The 17,037-nt window shown below is 43.2% G+C and overlaps 1 gene segment (V, D, J or C); it reads left to right on the top strand.

Annotated features, from left to right (window-relative positions):
• The first annotated feature begins 2,322 nt into the window (after positions 1–2,322).
• Positions 2,323–3,853, top strand: LOC114910769 (Ig lambda chain C region-like). The segment is given in 2 exon segments: positions 2,323–2,417; positions 3,281–3,853. Coding segments are annotated over 2 exon segments (399 nt in total).
• Positions 3,854–17,037: the final 13,184 nt, after the last annotated feature.

The raw sequence follows: 17,037 nt of genomic DNA on the forward strand, positions 1-17,037 counted from the left end.
CGCAGTGGGTTGGCCTGGGTCCTGCTCTCCGGTGGGTCTGGGGTTTGTGTCCCACTTGGGGTGCCTTGGGACAGACTGGCGTCCTGTCCTGGGTGTGTCTCCACCCCCTCTGGCCTTACGCCCTGAGTTGCCAGGTAGGCTCCGGTTTCCCATAACCCCGTAGGGGGCAAGTGGTTCAGAAAGTGTGCATGCGTGTGTGCCTTTAAAAAAAAAAAAAAAATTGTAAGAAGGTGATCAGGATTATTCTGTGCTGAGTTTTGTGCACATACTTGTGCAATGAACATCAGAACATAAACTGGAAAGAAACAAACTAAGTTTACTTAAGAATCACATGTCTGCAACTCTGTCTCTCTTTCTCCTAATGTTATGTACAAATTGTACTTTCGCCGAGATGTACGCCGCTTTAGAGAAAAGTGTCTACTAAATGAATAAATGTAAATTTAAATGTATTTATTATTCTCATATTCCTTTCATTCCTGCAAGTTCCCCGGTGTCCTTGTTTCCGTGTCTCCTTACCCTGTGCCTACGTCTCCCTGATATCCCGACCCACAGCTTTGTTTCTGGACCACGACTTTGGTTTTTCCTCTGAACGACGGTTGCTCCACGTTGACCTGGTGCCTGTCCTTTGATTTCGTTATTTCACCTGCCCCTTGTCTGCCCAGCCCACGCTTTGCAATAAGCGGTGCACCTGCAATTGGGTACGTCGCCTTTGTTCCTGCCTGCAAGCATGACACAAGTTACATCCTAGAACCTCCTCTAATGTCCCACTTTTTATCAATGTGCCACAGCTCCATCATCTGGTAACATGTCTTAATTGCAGTGAATCGCAGTCAGTACCATGTACTCTCAGTTACAGATATTGTAGGTAGTTATAAGTGGACTGAATAAGAGTGTTAAAACTGTAGAACTGCATACAATGTCCATCAATACTGAAAATTAATTTGATTTATCTTCTGAAATCTTGAGGTCATTAACAAAATTAGAAATTCAAAACTGGGCCCCGTAACATCCAGAAATGAAATGGACACACACCCAGGTGCGATGATCTCAGTAGCAGAGTCTATACACAAGTGTTGAGAAATTAAGTGCAATAGTAACACAATGAACACAGAAGAAAGAGACACACGGGCTCTTCTCACAGTAAATTAAATAGTTTTAGGTGTACGACACGAATACACTGAGACTGGATTTCGACGGAGATGGAACACGAGATGTGGACAGAATCACAAAGGACTGGAGCAGAAACACAGTGGAACAGAAGTTGGGGAACAGCTCAGTAAACACATATCAGAAGGGAAGCCACAGGAAAGTAGTAAAATGCTGATCAATAAGCCACAAACCAATGACATGACTTCAGCCTTTTTATAGGACTGCGAGCTGTTCAGCTGGTCAACTGAGGTCAACTGAGGTCAACTGAGGTCAACTGAGGTCAACTGAGGCCAGGTGTGTTGATGCAGTTAGATTGATGCTGGACATCAGGGATTTCGCCCTTGGGGTCGTGACATGGACATGATATGAGTTTAGAGACCATTGGTTTGAGAGGGTCTTGTTTTGTTGCATAGTCTGATATTGACGACTCAAAAGTTATTGCTGGTATTTAACATTCAGCTTCTCAGTTTTACATAATGAAAGACAGAATAAACACAGAAAATAAGAGAAAAATTCAATATAACTGATTAAAATATGCAATAGTGGAATCTGTGTTGAAAAGGTGTGTTCAGTGGTGCTGTGTGCCATCATGACAATAATCCACGGTGAGCAGTGAGAGACACACTGGTGTCTCACAGGACTTTTTGTACAGCCCCTCAATGACTTTCACTCACTGTGGAGGACTTTTGGTAGCGGCACCAAACTGGAAGTTGGCAGTAAGTATTTCATCTTTTAACTCAATACCATCGACATCAAAGCTCTGCACAGATACTTTTTATGTGTTTTTCCTTTGTTCTCTGTTTCACTGTATTGTCATATTTATACTTCATATTCATTGTCTAATGTGCTCCTACCAGATGTTTTCTAAGAAACATTTTGCTCAGGGTTTTAATTATTTGTATAAACTTTTCCTTATTCGGACAATATGTTCCTTTTCTATTTTTTTTTTTTTTTTGTGTGTTTTTCGCTTCACTTTGTCATAAAACCAAAAATAAACTTGTCAGTAGAAAAGACCCCATAGGGAATCTGGCAGTGCGGTACATTTTATTGTAAAAGTTCCTTTTCACATCATCAATCATGGACACACCGCTGTGATTCTTTTCTTGAAGACACCAGACATGAGACTAAATCAGTATTTACCATGAAATGCCGGTAAACACGGTATACTGACGGTACACTGGGCGCTATGGAGGTTTTTGTACGAGCACAAATAGGCTCTGAATCACTGTGGCTCACATTTGGCGGAGGAACCAGGCTGGAAGTTGGAAGTAAGAACCTTTTTCTGTATTATATCCTGAACACTGTAAAGTAATGAATGTAACTCGTTTTATTCCCTTCGTACATTTATATTCTTCAGCTGAGTGTCTCACTTGTGTGTTTTCAGCTGTTTCACTCAAAGTCGTTACGCTGAACGTTTGGAAAAACAGCTTCAATTGATGTTGCAAAATCGTTGACAACTCATAGATAACAACGATAAATAAAAATCAATGCGATAAATAACGATAATTAATATGGCGATAAGCGTCTTTTACTCTGTTCACGGATTTTCTGATTTACATTTAAACCTGTAAAAAATTGTTTCTTCTGTTTTTTCTGTTTTATAAATTCATTATTTGTTCCTCTGAATTAATGTTTGTTTTACAGCTGTCAGTAGTAAATAAGATGAAAATAATACAAACAATGTGATAAATAACTGACGCGCAGTTTACCATGGTCATTAATTCAATATGTATCCAGTTGTCTTGACTTTGAACTGAATTCAGTCCATCACTGATACACTTTTAATAATCAGTCAGTGTGTTATAAAATGAAGAAAAGCAGTGTATGGAAGGGCTGTATGAACATGTCCAGAAGGGTGGAAAAGAGACACATTTGTAGCACTGAGCTGCGGAGGTAAAAATGACTCTAAGAGATCCGTTCTCTTGTATTAATGGCACATTATGATACACCTCATACATACTGTGGGCTACATTCATAAACTGCCTATCCATTCCTCCTTTGAGCGTTAACTAACAGCTCTTTTCCTCCTCCGCTACGTACAGGTGATGAGACACAATGCGATGTCCGCTGTTAAAGGTGTTCCGTCCACTCGCTGCCCTCTCTCTGACCTCTGACCTCTGCCGTCTCCTAGGCAACGCTGCCCCCGTCCTCACGGTCCTGCCCCCGTCCAGTCAAGAGGTGTCCGGTAAGAACAAGGCCACGCTGACGTGTCTGGCCAACAAGGGCTTCCCCTCCGACTGGAAGCTGGAGTGGACGGTGGACGGCAGGACCAAGCCTGGGGACGCGAGCCGCGGACTCCTGGACAAGGACGGCAAGTACAGCTGGAGCAGCACGCTGACCCTCCCTGCGGACGAGTGGACGAAGGCGGGCACGGTGGTCTGCAAGGCCACTCAGGGCTCCCAGACTCCAGTTCTGGAGACGATGAAGAGAGCCGACTGCCCCGTGTAGATGGGCGTCTCATTACTGTGTTTTTACTCTGTGCTCTACTCCACTCTTACTGTTTTCGTAACTAGTAACATAGAGGTTAATAATGTGCTTTGCTCCACTATATATGTGAGACCCTTTACCTTGAGCTTCTCAGTATTATCCAGTGTGTCCTCTGCTCCTGTTCTGTATTAGATTATTGGTGTGTTACACTGTGTGATCTTGTGCTTGAGTGACGTCTGAAATGCAGCTGAGAATAATAAACGTTTATTGAATCAAATACGCAGTTGTTGTTTCCCTTATTAATACATATTGTGTCACATGAACTGTAATATAAGTGTTCATTTTAAATGATGAGCACAGTCCTGTTCGCAAAGAAGGCATAGAAAGTACAGCGTAATTTATTAATTCAATGAAAATTTATATTTAAAGAAAAGTAAGCGAAATAAAAATCATTCTGTCATTTAATACACTTTGTCTTCCTTGAAGGAAAATGTTTCATTATTTAACGAATGATGTATATCAAACAGAAACAGTTTGCCTGTTACCATAATGACACACACACACACACACACACACACACACACACGGACACGACTGCCATTGTCATAATAAATTCTGTTTATCATCTACAATAATATTCTGCAGATTCTTACATACATTTAAAGTCAGTTTCTATTTGTGTTTCCTTTACACAAACAATAAAACTAGTTGCAATAAATGTGTGTTCAGTGTGAGAGACGGCAGCTCCCTGTGACCCCACACTGACAGGGAAGGAGGAGAATCCCTAAATCATGGGGACTCACATACATGTTAACGTTTCTTGAACGTTTTGTCTTGAGCATTTCTTTAACACTTGAAAAAATGTTCAGACAAGTGCTGCATAACCTACGTTTAGTGTTTCTGTTCTATGAGCGGAAAGGAAAATACTGCACTGATTGTCCCTTCCTGCTCTAACTACTGTAACAACTGTGAGCTGAAGAAAGACAAAGAGTTTTACGTGAACTACATCATGCTCTGTGCTGCACAGACACACACAGAAATGGAAGTACAAGTTGACTCAAACTCCATGTAAAGGGTCAGATGATTCTTTCTGGTGTCTCTTGATTTACCGTAAGCCCCCACCTCACAGCAGCCCCCTGGGGACGGGGGCACATTTGCCTGCTCTATTCTGGGAGCAGCAGAAGCGTCCTGCCCATGCAAATGTCAGTTTCAGCCCAACGGTTCTTGGTGCGGTTTCACTGCCTGAAAGACCCTGCGCTGGGGCAGGTGTGTGTGTGTGTGTGTGTGTGCGTGTGTGTGTCTTGGGGGGGGCAGATATCAGTCGTTATCAGCAGAAGAAGAAATGGAATCAAATTAGATGAAGTTTTTTCTCATTGGTTCAACAGCAGTTATTATCAGTGCTCTTGGTTTATAATTTGTTCAATTTCCTGAGAGTCCAGTGACTATAATAGGAATCATTCACAGAAATTATTCACAGTGTTTTTCACAGTAAAGTACATTATGATTTCCTCTTCATTCTGTGTCTGTGGTTAAACTTCTGGTGTCTTCTGTTAGTTACAGCAAGCCTGTTTCTGAACAGTTTGGGCCTAAGAAATATCGCACTTTGGCCCCCATCCATGGAATGAAAACTTCATAGAAGGAGCCTTTCCCTTAATTTTGACCAGTGAAACATTTTAACAAAGAAAAAGATAAAATACAAGAGAAATGAATAGAGGTGGTTGCTAGTGTAGTGGTCAGAGTTGCTGCTTTTGGATGTAAAAGATGTAGGTTTAAATCCCGCCTCCAGCTATTGTACCCTTGAGTGAGGTACTCATCCTAAATTGTTCTGCTGAAATTACTGAGATGGGTCAAATAATAGAAAGTTATCTTAGAGAAAAAAAAGAGTTTTTGAACTTGTAAAAAAAGAAATGGATATAAGGTTTTTTAAAAACTTTCACCAGAACCATGTACTGAACTGAGCATTTTTGTGAAAAATCAAACTTAAGACCCTGGTTATGGCCGACAAATGCATAAGCAGAACTGCTACCAGGTATGTACAAGACTTGATCATTCACTTCACCCCAACCAGACTGCTACGCTCTTCCACATCTGCCGACTTGCTGGTCCCGCGTACGAAAAGTAAAGCACGGAGGTTCTTGCTTCTGGCTCAACTGTGGTGGAACGACCTCCCCCTGTCACTCAGAACTACTGAATCTCTGTCCAAATTTAAAAAAAAAAAATAAAAAATTCTGTAACTTTCAGATGAAGCCCCGGATAAACCTTATGCGGCTCCTCCTGTGTTATAACGTAAATGTTTATATATCGAGGGGGTGCGGTGGCGCGGTGGGTTGGACCACAGTCCTGCTCTCCGGTGGGTCTGGGGTTCGAATCCCGCTTGGGGTGCCTTGCGGCGGACTGGCGTCCCGTCCTGGGTGTGTCCCCTTCCCCCTCCGGCCTTACGCCCTGTGTTGCCGGGTAGGCTCCGGTTCCCCGTGACCCCGTATGGGACAAGCGGCTCTGAGAATGTGTGTGTGTGTGTTTATATATCTCAAAAAAGAAAAAAACGTTATTGGAAAGGTGATTTGGAATCATGGATACTTAGATAAAGTTTTATGCACCTACTTGTGTGATGAACATTGGTTCATATGGTGGAAAGAAACAAACAAACTGTACTTACAATCATGCGTCTGCATCTAAGTGTCTTGTTTTCTCCTAATGTAATGAACACATTGTATTTTCTATGAGATGTACATTGCTTCAGCAAAAAGTGTCTGCTGAATAAATAAATGTAAATGTAAAAGGGGCGCGGTGGGTTGGACCGGGTCCTGCTCTCCGGTGGGTCTGGGGTTTGAGTCCCACTTGGGGTGCCTTGCGACGGACTGGCATCCTGTCCTGGGTGTGTCCCCTCCCCCTCTGGTCTTCTGCCCTGTGTTACCGGGTAGGCTCCGGTTTCCCGCGATCCCGTATGGGACAAGCGGTTCAGAAAATGTGTGTGTGTGTGTGTGTGTGTGTGTGTGTGTGTGTGTGTGTGTGTAAATGTAAAGTCACTGGTGTCCCCAGCGGCTTTGGACTCCAAAGGAACTGTTTATTCCGCTTATGGCAGGAAATGGCCCTGAATTTGAGACAGTTTTCAGTTCAGTGTAAAATGCGGACTTTTGAGTTTGGATTTTGCACTTTCTGTATTTTTACCATTATATATACACACACACACACTTTCTGAACTGCTCGTCCCATACAGGGTCACGGGGAACTGGAGCCTAACCCGGCAACACAGGGCATAAGGCTGGAGGGGGAGGGGACACACCCAGAACGGGACGCCAGTCTGTCACAAGGCACCCCAAGAGGGACTCGAACCCCAGACCTACTGGAGAGCAGGACCCAGTCCAACCCACTGCGCCACCGCACCCCCTCAGTATATATATATATATATTTTTATATTAAAATAATGTGCATTTGTCACCTCTGTGTCCATTTGGAACCTGAATGTGACTCTCAAAGTGAAGTGAAATACATCTCCTCTACGAGTGGACTGTACTCAATGTAGAGTACAGATGAAAACATAATTTCAATTTACTGAAGAATTAATAAACTACAAACAACTAAATATATGTTACACTCCAGTGAAGCTGGTAGTGAGTTTATTGTTTTATCTGTTCTTCTAGAGTCACCATTAAATTGTGACACTGACCATCACAGTAACAGAAATCAAAATAAACACATTTGTTATTGTCAAGCGGAACTGAGGCCGCAGGGAAGGCTGGACCCACGTGCAGCATCGTTTGTCAGGAACCGAGGAATCAGGTGAGTTCTCGTTGTTGGGGACGGGTGAGGAGTCGGTAAGTTGGTGGTCAGAGTGGGAGCAAAGATCTGTAGACGAAGTCAGGGGGAGATGCGCATGGTCAAAAGTGAGGGAACGAACGACAGGAACCAGGGACAAAGGAGACTGGGACATCGGTGCAAAGGGGGACAGTTGTCTCAATGAGTTTCCACAAGTGCAGAGGAGGGTCTTTTAAAGCCAAGTGGTCTGATTCTCATGAGGTGCTTGATTGACATCCGGAGCTGCTGATTGCAGTGTGGACATGACACATATACACACACACACACACGCACACACACACACACACACACACACACACACACGCACACACACACACACACACACACACACATCGCCTGAAACCACTCATCCCAAATGGGGTCACTACAAACCAAAGCCTAATGTGGCAACACAGGGTGCAAGGCTGGAGAGGGAGAAGAAACACCCCGGACGGGACGCCAGTCCAGTGCAGGGCACCCCAAGCGGGGCTCAAACCCCAGACCTGCCAGAGAACAGGCCCCAGCCCAACCCACTGTATCACCGCATCACCACACCGCTGCTCTTATATACTGTATATAAATATATCTCCAATAGATTTACTTTCTAATTTATTTCATTATTTCACAGTTGTACAGGTAATATATTGGTAATATATGAGAGAGGAAATTAAACATGAAAACACACATTCATGCTTATAGAAATGAGAGAATTACATTTCGAGGCCATTGTTTTGTGTTCGGGGGGGTGCGGTAGCGCAGTGGGTTGGACCACAGTCCTGCTCTCCGGTGGGTCTGGGGTTCGAGTCCCGCTTGGGGTGCCTTGCGACGGACTGGCGTCCCGTCCTGGGTGTGTCCCCTCCCCCTCTGGCCTTACGCCCTGTGTTGCCGGGTAGGCTCCGGTTCCCCGTGACCCCGTATGGGACAAGCGGTTCTGAAGGTGTGTGTGTGTGTGTGTGTGTGTTTTGTGTTCCTCCAGGTTAAAGAATGAATAACTCTGTGTGGCTCGTAGTGTAATGATAAACCTGCTACTTCTCGATGCAGAGGTTACGGGTTTGAATGTCACTTCCATCTTTAACACCCTTAAAAAACGTACTTTAAGCTGCTCTAGTGACACAAGCCAGTTGCATAAATGGGTGAACGTAAGTTATTTTGGGGAAAAGTGTTTGATGAAGAAACAAATACTACATGAAGTCTTAGGGTGAGGAGCAATTTCAATATTCAGCCCATTGTAAAGTCTCTTATCCAAATGTTCAAATGACCTTGGACAAAGAGTCTAGAAAATTAAGTTTAATGGTGACGACTTTATTTATTTATTAATTCCTTCATACATCGATACATCTTATGTGTTCCTTTATTTCCTTCCAATGATTACAATGAATTGCAGATGTAAGATGGAGCAAAGACACACTGGACTGCGGTCAGAAAAGGTGAACACCCAGGAAAGGGAAGAGACAGGATGGATCTTTGGAGAATAAGACACAAATAGGGACACAGACAAGGACAGGGTCGTCGCGGTGGGTGTGGTAAGAGCTGAGTTCTGGTTTACACCCTAATAAACTGTAATGTCGTGAGATTCTGCAGCCTTTGTGGATTCGTATCGCTGCTATAATGACCAGTGATGTAACACAGGTGTGTTGCATTTTGTCTGCTGAACTAGAGCAGGACCTCAGGTGATCACTTGGAGGTCATGGGTACATCAACCATGACACTTATTACCAGAAAAATGCTCTGGATCGTTCGAGCTTAGTGAATAGAAGAGCTGGTTTTGGATCCAATGGATGCAGGTTTTAATCCTGCTCATGGCTTTAGTACTTTCAAAACAAAATACAGACTGTAAATTACCAAAACCTGTTGGCTTCCGCGACTGGTGTCAACTGACTGAAGATTTAACTCTTCTGGATTAGACCGCCTCGTGTGGAGCACTGGTTCCAATGTTTCGCTTCCCCTGTTGGAAGATACTTCAGGGAGCTGCCACACCTTGTGAGGCAAGTGGAAGGGGTACCACCTATCAGGACCACCCGCTACGACCTCCGACCCTGATCCCGCCCATAAATACACCCACCCTCGTCAAACACTCCAGTTCACATCTAGCCTTTACGAGATGTGGCAGCTCCCTGAAGATGCTTCCAACAGGGGAAGCGAAATGCTGGAACCCGTGTCCCACACGACATGGTCTAATCCAGAAGACTTAATTCCCCAGTCAGTTTACTCTAAATTGTTCAGGTAAAAATTGTAGTGCTGTAAAAATTAGGAAATTAACTTATTAGCTGCTCTGGAGAAAAGCATCATCTCAATAAATAAATGTAAGAGTAATCTTAATGACTGTGGATTTAATTCCTAATAGCCATGGAAGTTGAGATTTAAATTTAATAAATTTCATTATGTGGTGATAGAGGAGAGCTAAAAGGAAAAGATTGGTGCATCATGCGGAGAGCAACTGCAGAATTGTGCAGTGGATGGGAAGGAGGTTAGAAGAGCAGAGGAGAGGGAAGAGGGCAGGAGGGATTTCATGTTGTGGCAGAATGTGACACTATTAATATTGGGTATAAAATGAGCATGAAAGGCTCGCAGAATCGTCACTTTGCACTGAACTTGTATATCTGAGGTTGTGTACTTATGTAACGGGGGGTGCAGTGGCACAGTGGGTTGGCTCAGGTCCTGCTCTCCGGTGGGTCTAGGGTTCACGTCCCGCTTGGGGTGCCTTGTGATGGACTGCTGTCCTCTTCTGGGTGTGTCCCTTACGCCCTGTGCTGCCGGGTTAGGCTCCGGCTCCCTGCGACCCCATATATGACAAGCAGTTCAGACGATGTGTGTCTGTGTGTGTGTGTGTGTGTGTGTGTGTGTGTGTTTATATAATGATTAAGCATGTTAGAAGGGAGGAAAAAGGTGTTCTTAAGAAATATGGCTGGTAAATTATGAGTTTTTCATGTCATCAATTTTGATAGAAACAGTCAGGTAAAGTACTTCTGTTGTATCAGTGTCTATAGACTGTGTGACATTATTTCCTTCCTCTCCAAGCCCAGCAGTGCAGTAACTGTACAGTGTGACTGAGGAGGTTTTTGTACGGCTCTATAACACTGTGTGAACACATAGCTACTACTGATTTCATGGTAACTCTGACAGTAATAATGTCCTGCATCTTCAGCCTGGACTCCACTGACGGTCAGAGTGAAGTCAGACCCAGATCCACTGCCACTGAATCGATCTGGAATCCCAGACTCACGGGATGTAGCATATCTGATGAGGAGTTTAGGAGCTTCTCCAGGTTTCTGTAGGTACCAATTTAAATAGTTGTTGTTATACACAGCAGTACTGGTTTTACAGCTCATACTGACTGTCTGTCCTGGTAGAACAGCTTTCACTGCAGGACTTTGAGTCACAGTTATTTGTCCTTTGGATTCTGAAAGAAAGAAAAAAGTTTAATAATGAATGTAAGACCTCCTAATTTTTAATGCATACATAATTGCACACATATGGGAATAATTTTGCTTTAAAACATACCTTGGATACAGAGCAGAAGCGTAAGAGCAGAAATGAAGACACTGATAGAACTCATCATCGTTGTTTTGAGTTTTACTCCCATGAAGGACAGCTGTCAGTGATGAAGTGTCCAACTCTGAGGACTATAAACAGTCCCAGAGCACTGAAGTATGTGCTGCCCATGCAAAGTGCTTCTCTATGCAAATACACGTAAGACACAGTGTGAGCCATGCAGTGATGAGCACGACCTTACAGTCCAGTAAAGTCCCACAGTACTTGCAGTTATGTGATCAGTGTATTTTCCAGTTTTTCTAAATGTTGTCAAATCAAGTCATTTTCCAAAATTTGGGACAAGAGAACAGGAGAGGGACAGGACTGTCACTGAACCAAAACAAAGTTGAATTTAAATGATCTGTTTCTCTGTAAAAGCACAAGAAAATTACAATGATAAAATATAATAAGTGTTTTGAAAAATGTCCAGAGGAAATACTATCTAAGGTCACATTCCATCACATGAAATTAAAAATATTGAGCAATAGAAATAAAGCGACGGCCTCTTTTTCTCTTTAGATTTTAACCCTAATAATTTCTGCAAACAGCTGTGGGGAGTGATTTTCATTCCTCTTTTTTCAAGTTCCATCTGATAGAGTTTCCCAAACACCAAGATCTCGAGTCACTGTTTCCTCATCTTGGTTCAGGTCCCATCCGAACAACACACTTTGAGAATTAGAGAAGCACTTGTGATCCTGATGTCATTTGACCACACAACCTTCTGACACAAAGCCAGTCATACAACCGTTTCAGCCAAAGTTCAGACAGGCTGTACTCTGAGTCTTTGGGAAAAGAAGAGGCAAGCAGAGCACATCCTTCTACTGTCTCTGTCCAGTAAGTGAAGTAACTTATGGTTATGTTTGTAAAAGTACAAGTTTGGAGAAATAACAGCAGGGGACTGAAAAAGGGAGGTTGTATTGTTGGTCAGGGTATTAGGGTCTTGCTTAGAATGTAAGGGGTCGTGGGTAGGAATTCTGTCATTTATTAGTGTTTTATACACTTCTGCACAGTTGCACTATCTGTGTTTAGCTCTCAGGTGTGGACATCTTGTCTCTACGTGTCCATATGGTCTGGATATTTGCTGAATGAGCGGATGAGTCGACCTCCCAAGTCGTCTCCTTCAGTGACCACTTGTACCGTTGAAGGGGAAAGAAGAAAACCATCCTGGCTGCATGTAGCAGAGTGCTTTCGAACCCCTGCTTCTCTCTTATTCGAGAACCAGTTAGTTGTCCTCTGGCTCCATCATGCGGTCTGAGCCTGGTAAGGGTCCCAAAGATGAGGAAAAGATCCTGCCTGGTATCTGTCCACATCATGAAAACCCTTGACAGGTTGGTCCTAGGACACCTCAAAACCCCTGGTCAGCACTGCACTGGTCCCCCTCCAGTATGCACAGCAGGACCACACTGGAGTGGAAAACACCATCATCATCTGAACAGAGCTTACTACCAGAAATTTTCAGACAGCACAGAGATTGTTGGGTGCATCAGGGATGGACAGGATGACAGGTACAGGAATGCGGTGAAGGACTTTTTTGAGTGGTGCAAACTGAACCAGCTGCAGCTCAACGCTGGACAGACCAAGGAGATGATGGTGGACTTCAGGAGGGTCAAGGGTTTGTTGTGCCTGGAAAGAACTGATGGAGTGAAGGTGGAGGTTGCAGGGACACACATATCAGGACCTTGGGGTGAACCTGGACAACAGTGATACCTCATGTCAGGATGCTCTTGATGGCACAGTTCTAGAAACTTCTGAGGATGGAGGGCAAAAGTCCAGCTCTTTTCACCCTTCTCCAGAAGTAGATATTACATTCTAGTTTTTCAACATGTTGTGTTTCACTATTATCGTTTCAGAGATGAGTACTTCTAGTTTGCCTTTTAAGTCCCAGTTTCAGTAATTCTTGTCCCCCCAACACACACTCCTAAGAGTTTTTCACTCATCTGACTCCAGTACAGTTCTGATTCCTGTCTTCAATTTGACATTCGTTACCAACACATTGTTGTCAACTGTTGTCATGTAAAAATGATCTTAAGAGCTGTTTGATCAACAGCCTTCTGCTTTCCCTCCACTGTGGAAGGACATTGTGTCGTGTTTTACTGGTGTATTAATTACACTCGAATATGAATAAAGAAGAGACACGATGGACTATGTTTTCTCTTTCTTTACTGAACCACGTGCAGCCACAACTCTTCTACACCTTCTGTACATATTACCTGGCCAACCAAACTGTAACTCATGGTACTATTAAGAGTGGTCTATTAACACTTATCCCTGAGTTTTCACAATATTCAATACCCAACACATTGTAAAGTATTGGAAAACATCAAGAGCCCTGATGTGAGTCTGTGCTCAGCAGTCACACTTGCAGTGGCTCATAAAAGGCAGTGATTGTCTAGGAAATGTGCACAAACTTTACACTCCAAACACTCTCCACACTATGGCTTTAGAAAACACACTCATATTTTTGGGAAAATATTGTAATGGGTAACATCTGACTTTGGGACACCAGGTACCGTTGACAGTGAACTCTGATGATAACCTAAGGATGCAGGTTCGAATCCCACCTCCTGCTTGGTACTATTCAATTTACCCAGCGGTATAAATTGATAAATTACTGTAAGTATCTCAACACTGTACATCACGTTTGTGTAAAAAAATCAACTAAATGAAAAATGTACTACATTCTTATATTTATCAGCTGTCACGGGCTTGTGAAGTAGATCGGATGAGAGAAATGGACAGTATCATGGATAGATTATCACGCTACACAGATCCTTAAATGTCCAATAAAATGAGCGTTTGACTCTGTACACGATAAGTTAAATTCTTAGCTATTATTTTTATTGTTCTTTCTAAAATATGATCAAATTTCATTAAGTTGATGAAATTGAACAATCACAGAAATTTACAAACACACACACACTTTCTGAACCACTTGTCCCATACGGGGTTGCAGGGAGCCAGAGCCTACCCGGCAACACAGGGCGTAAGGGGACACACGCAGGACGGGACGCCAGTCTATCGCAAGGCACCCTAAGTGGGATTCAAACCCCAGACCCACCGGAGAGCAGGATCCGGTCCAACCCACTGCGCCACTGCACCACCACACCCTCCTCGTTCACCAAACAAGTAAATATAAATATCAGAAGAAGTTTGGGTGGAAGGTTGTAGAGAGTTTACATTAGTCTTCTGTCAATGCAAGTCAATATCACCGAACAGGTTTGGGTGAGAAAGAAAATATCAATATGAATCAGTTCGAAGGTCTCCATAAGCACCATAATTCTAAAATAAAACTACACAAGAATATCCAGACATATCACCATCGAGCAAGAGACAGGAGAGCAGAAGGTGGAATATTTCCATGCGTTTGGCTGGAAGTAAAGCACATTTTGGTTGCAAGTATTGGAATTCCTCTCTCAGGTTGTCTTGGTAAAATGGGACCAAAATCCTATCAGAGGCAAAAACTACTAAAGTGCTAGAAAAAACTGCCAGTATACAGGAAAGCTGCATATGTGTATGAAAAATCCTGAATTGTGAATGGATCATGAAAATAGTTAAAGCACAACCATTTTATAACAGTCTGCAAACTATGTCACATTATTTCCTTCCTCTTCAAGCCCAGCAGTGCAGTAACTGTACAGTGTGACTGAGGAGGTTTTTGTACGGCTCTATAACACTGTGTGAACACATAGCTACTACTGATGTAGTGCCAACTGTGACAGTAATAATCTCCTGCATCTTCAGCCTGGACTCCACTGATGGTCAGAGTGAAGTCAGACCCAGATCCACTGCCACTGAATCGATCTGGAATCCCAGACTCACGACTAGTGGCAAGGCTGATGAGGAGTTTAGGAGCTTCTCCAGGTTTCTGTAGGTACCAGTGTAAATCGTTGTTGTTATACACAGCAGTACTGGTTTTACAGCTCATACTGACTGTCTGTCCTGGTAGAACAGCTTTCACTGCAGGACTCTGAGTCACAGTTATTTGTCCTTTGGAATCTGAAAGAAAAATAAAAGTTTAATAATGAATCTAAAACTGCATAATTTTCAAGAATGTCTTTTAATAAGAAGGATTTTTAAATGTATACATATTTAGACACATGGGAATAATTTTGTTTTAAAACTTACCTTGGATGCAGAACAGAAGCATAAGTGCAGAGATGAAGACGCTGATAGAACTCATCATCATTGTTTTGGGTTTTACTCCCATGAAGGACAGCTGTCAGTCATGAAGTGTCCAACTCTGAGGACTATAAACAGTCCCAGAGCACTGAAGCATGTGCTGCCCATGCAAAGTGCTTCTCTATGCAAATACATATAACACACACTGATACACATGTGACTGGTGTGAACACAACCTTGATGTTTTCAGAAACGACATAATAAGGTGGCTGTAGGACCACCTATTTGTCTTTCTGTCTATGTTTTCTTTGCATTTACAGTGACATTGATTAATTTACCAGAGACTTTTCTCCAAAACTAAATACAACTCATAGAACAATACAGAAAGTTCATTACAGCAAGAGAAGGAAAATTTTGAATACAGTCATGTGATTGCTGAGTTCAGTCAATGTGTCACATACCACAGTATAAATCAGTGTACGTTACACGAGTAGCTGCATAAAGGCTCAGTGTTAAACAAACTGGAATTGAAAATGATTAAGTATAACAAACACATACACATCTATCAAACACTGAGAAGATCAGGGGAGAAGTGTCTGTGAAAGAGGGGAGTTTTGACACCCTTCTTGAAAGTAGACAGAGATTCAGCAGTTCTGAGTGCGAGGGGGAGATCATTCCACCACATCAGAGTCAGAAGCGCAAACCGTTGTGCTTTTGATTTTGGACCTTTTGTCTGTGGGACCACTAAGTGAACAGAGGTGGAGGAGTGTACCAGTCTGGTTGGGGTGTAGCGAGTGATCAGGTCCTGTAGATATCGGGGAGCAGATCCATTGATGGTTTTGTAGACTGTGACCACAGTGTTGAATTTAATACAGGCAGCTACAGGACATCACTTTCAGTATGTGGACAACACAGCGGTACAGTGAGCAGTGCTGCTGCTTCACAGTGTCTGAATGGTGAGAGAGGACATGGGTTTGATCCCTGCTCAGTCTCTGTGGAGTTGCATGTACTGTAGGTGTTCTGTGTGGGGTTCCTTTGGGTGCTCTTGTTTCCTCCCACAGTCCAAAGACATGCTGTTTAGGTTCACCCATAGTGTGTGAGTGACAGAGAGAGTGTGTGCGTGTTTAAGTGATGTATTGATGAGTGAGCCATTGTAAGTAGTGTATCTAGCAGTCTAAGTCACCTTGGTGAATAAGGTGTGTGGCCTAGTAATACTACATAGAGTTCATTGGAAGTTTCTTTGGATAAAGCACCTGGTAAATGGATACATGTCAGTGCAAGGAGATGGGGGGGCTGAGATCAGTGGTGTAGAACTTATAGATTGTGTTGTTCTTGCTTTTCAGTCCCTTGGTTTTTCTATCTTTTTCTGGTGGGAGATGAAAAAAGTGGGGTTTGCCCTGTGACTGCTCTCTGGTGGGTCTGGGGTTCAAGTTCTGCTTGGGGTACCCTGCGACAGACTGGTGTCCCATTCTAGGTGTGTCCTCTCACCCTCCAGCTTTATGCCCTGTATTGCCAGGTTAGGCTCTGGTTTGCCATGATCCTGCTTGGGACAGGAAGTTTGAGACGATGTGTGTGTGTGTGTGAGATCAAAAAGGTGTCGATTTCGCTTCATTTATTATACTAAATGTCTGTTTGAAAAAACGAGTTAATTCTGTGTTGCTATTCACATTGTTACTGCACATTTTATATTGTGTCAAAAATTTATATATAAAAATACCCAGATTGTAACAGTCTGAGAAAAATAATTAAAACCCTTCCAGTACTGAAGTAACCTTCTGTTTCCTAATTAACTACATTATAATTATCACTCTCATATACACACTGGCTGAAACCGCTTGTCCCAGGTGGGGTCGCGGCAAGCCAGAGCCTGGCCCTGCAACGCAGGGCACAAAGCTGGAGCAGATCCCAGTAAAACACACCCAGGACAGGACACAATACGTCACAAGGCACCCCAAGCAGAACTCGAACCCCAGACCTGGTCACACCTGCTGCGCTACCACACCACCCCCTTATAAA

This window comes from Scleropages formosus, chromosome 6, assembly GCF_900964775.1.
Source record: "Scleropages formosus chromosome 6, fSclFor1.1, whole genome shotgun sequence".
Classification (NCBI taxonomy): Eukaryota; Metazoa; Chordata; class Actinopteri; order Osteoglossiformes; family Osteoglossidae; genus Scleropages; species Scleropages formosus.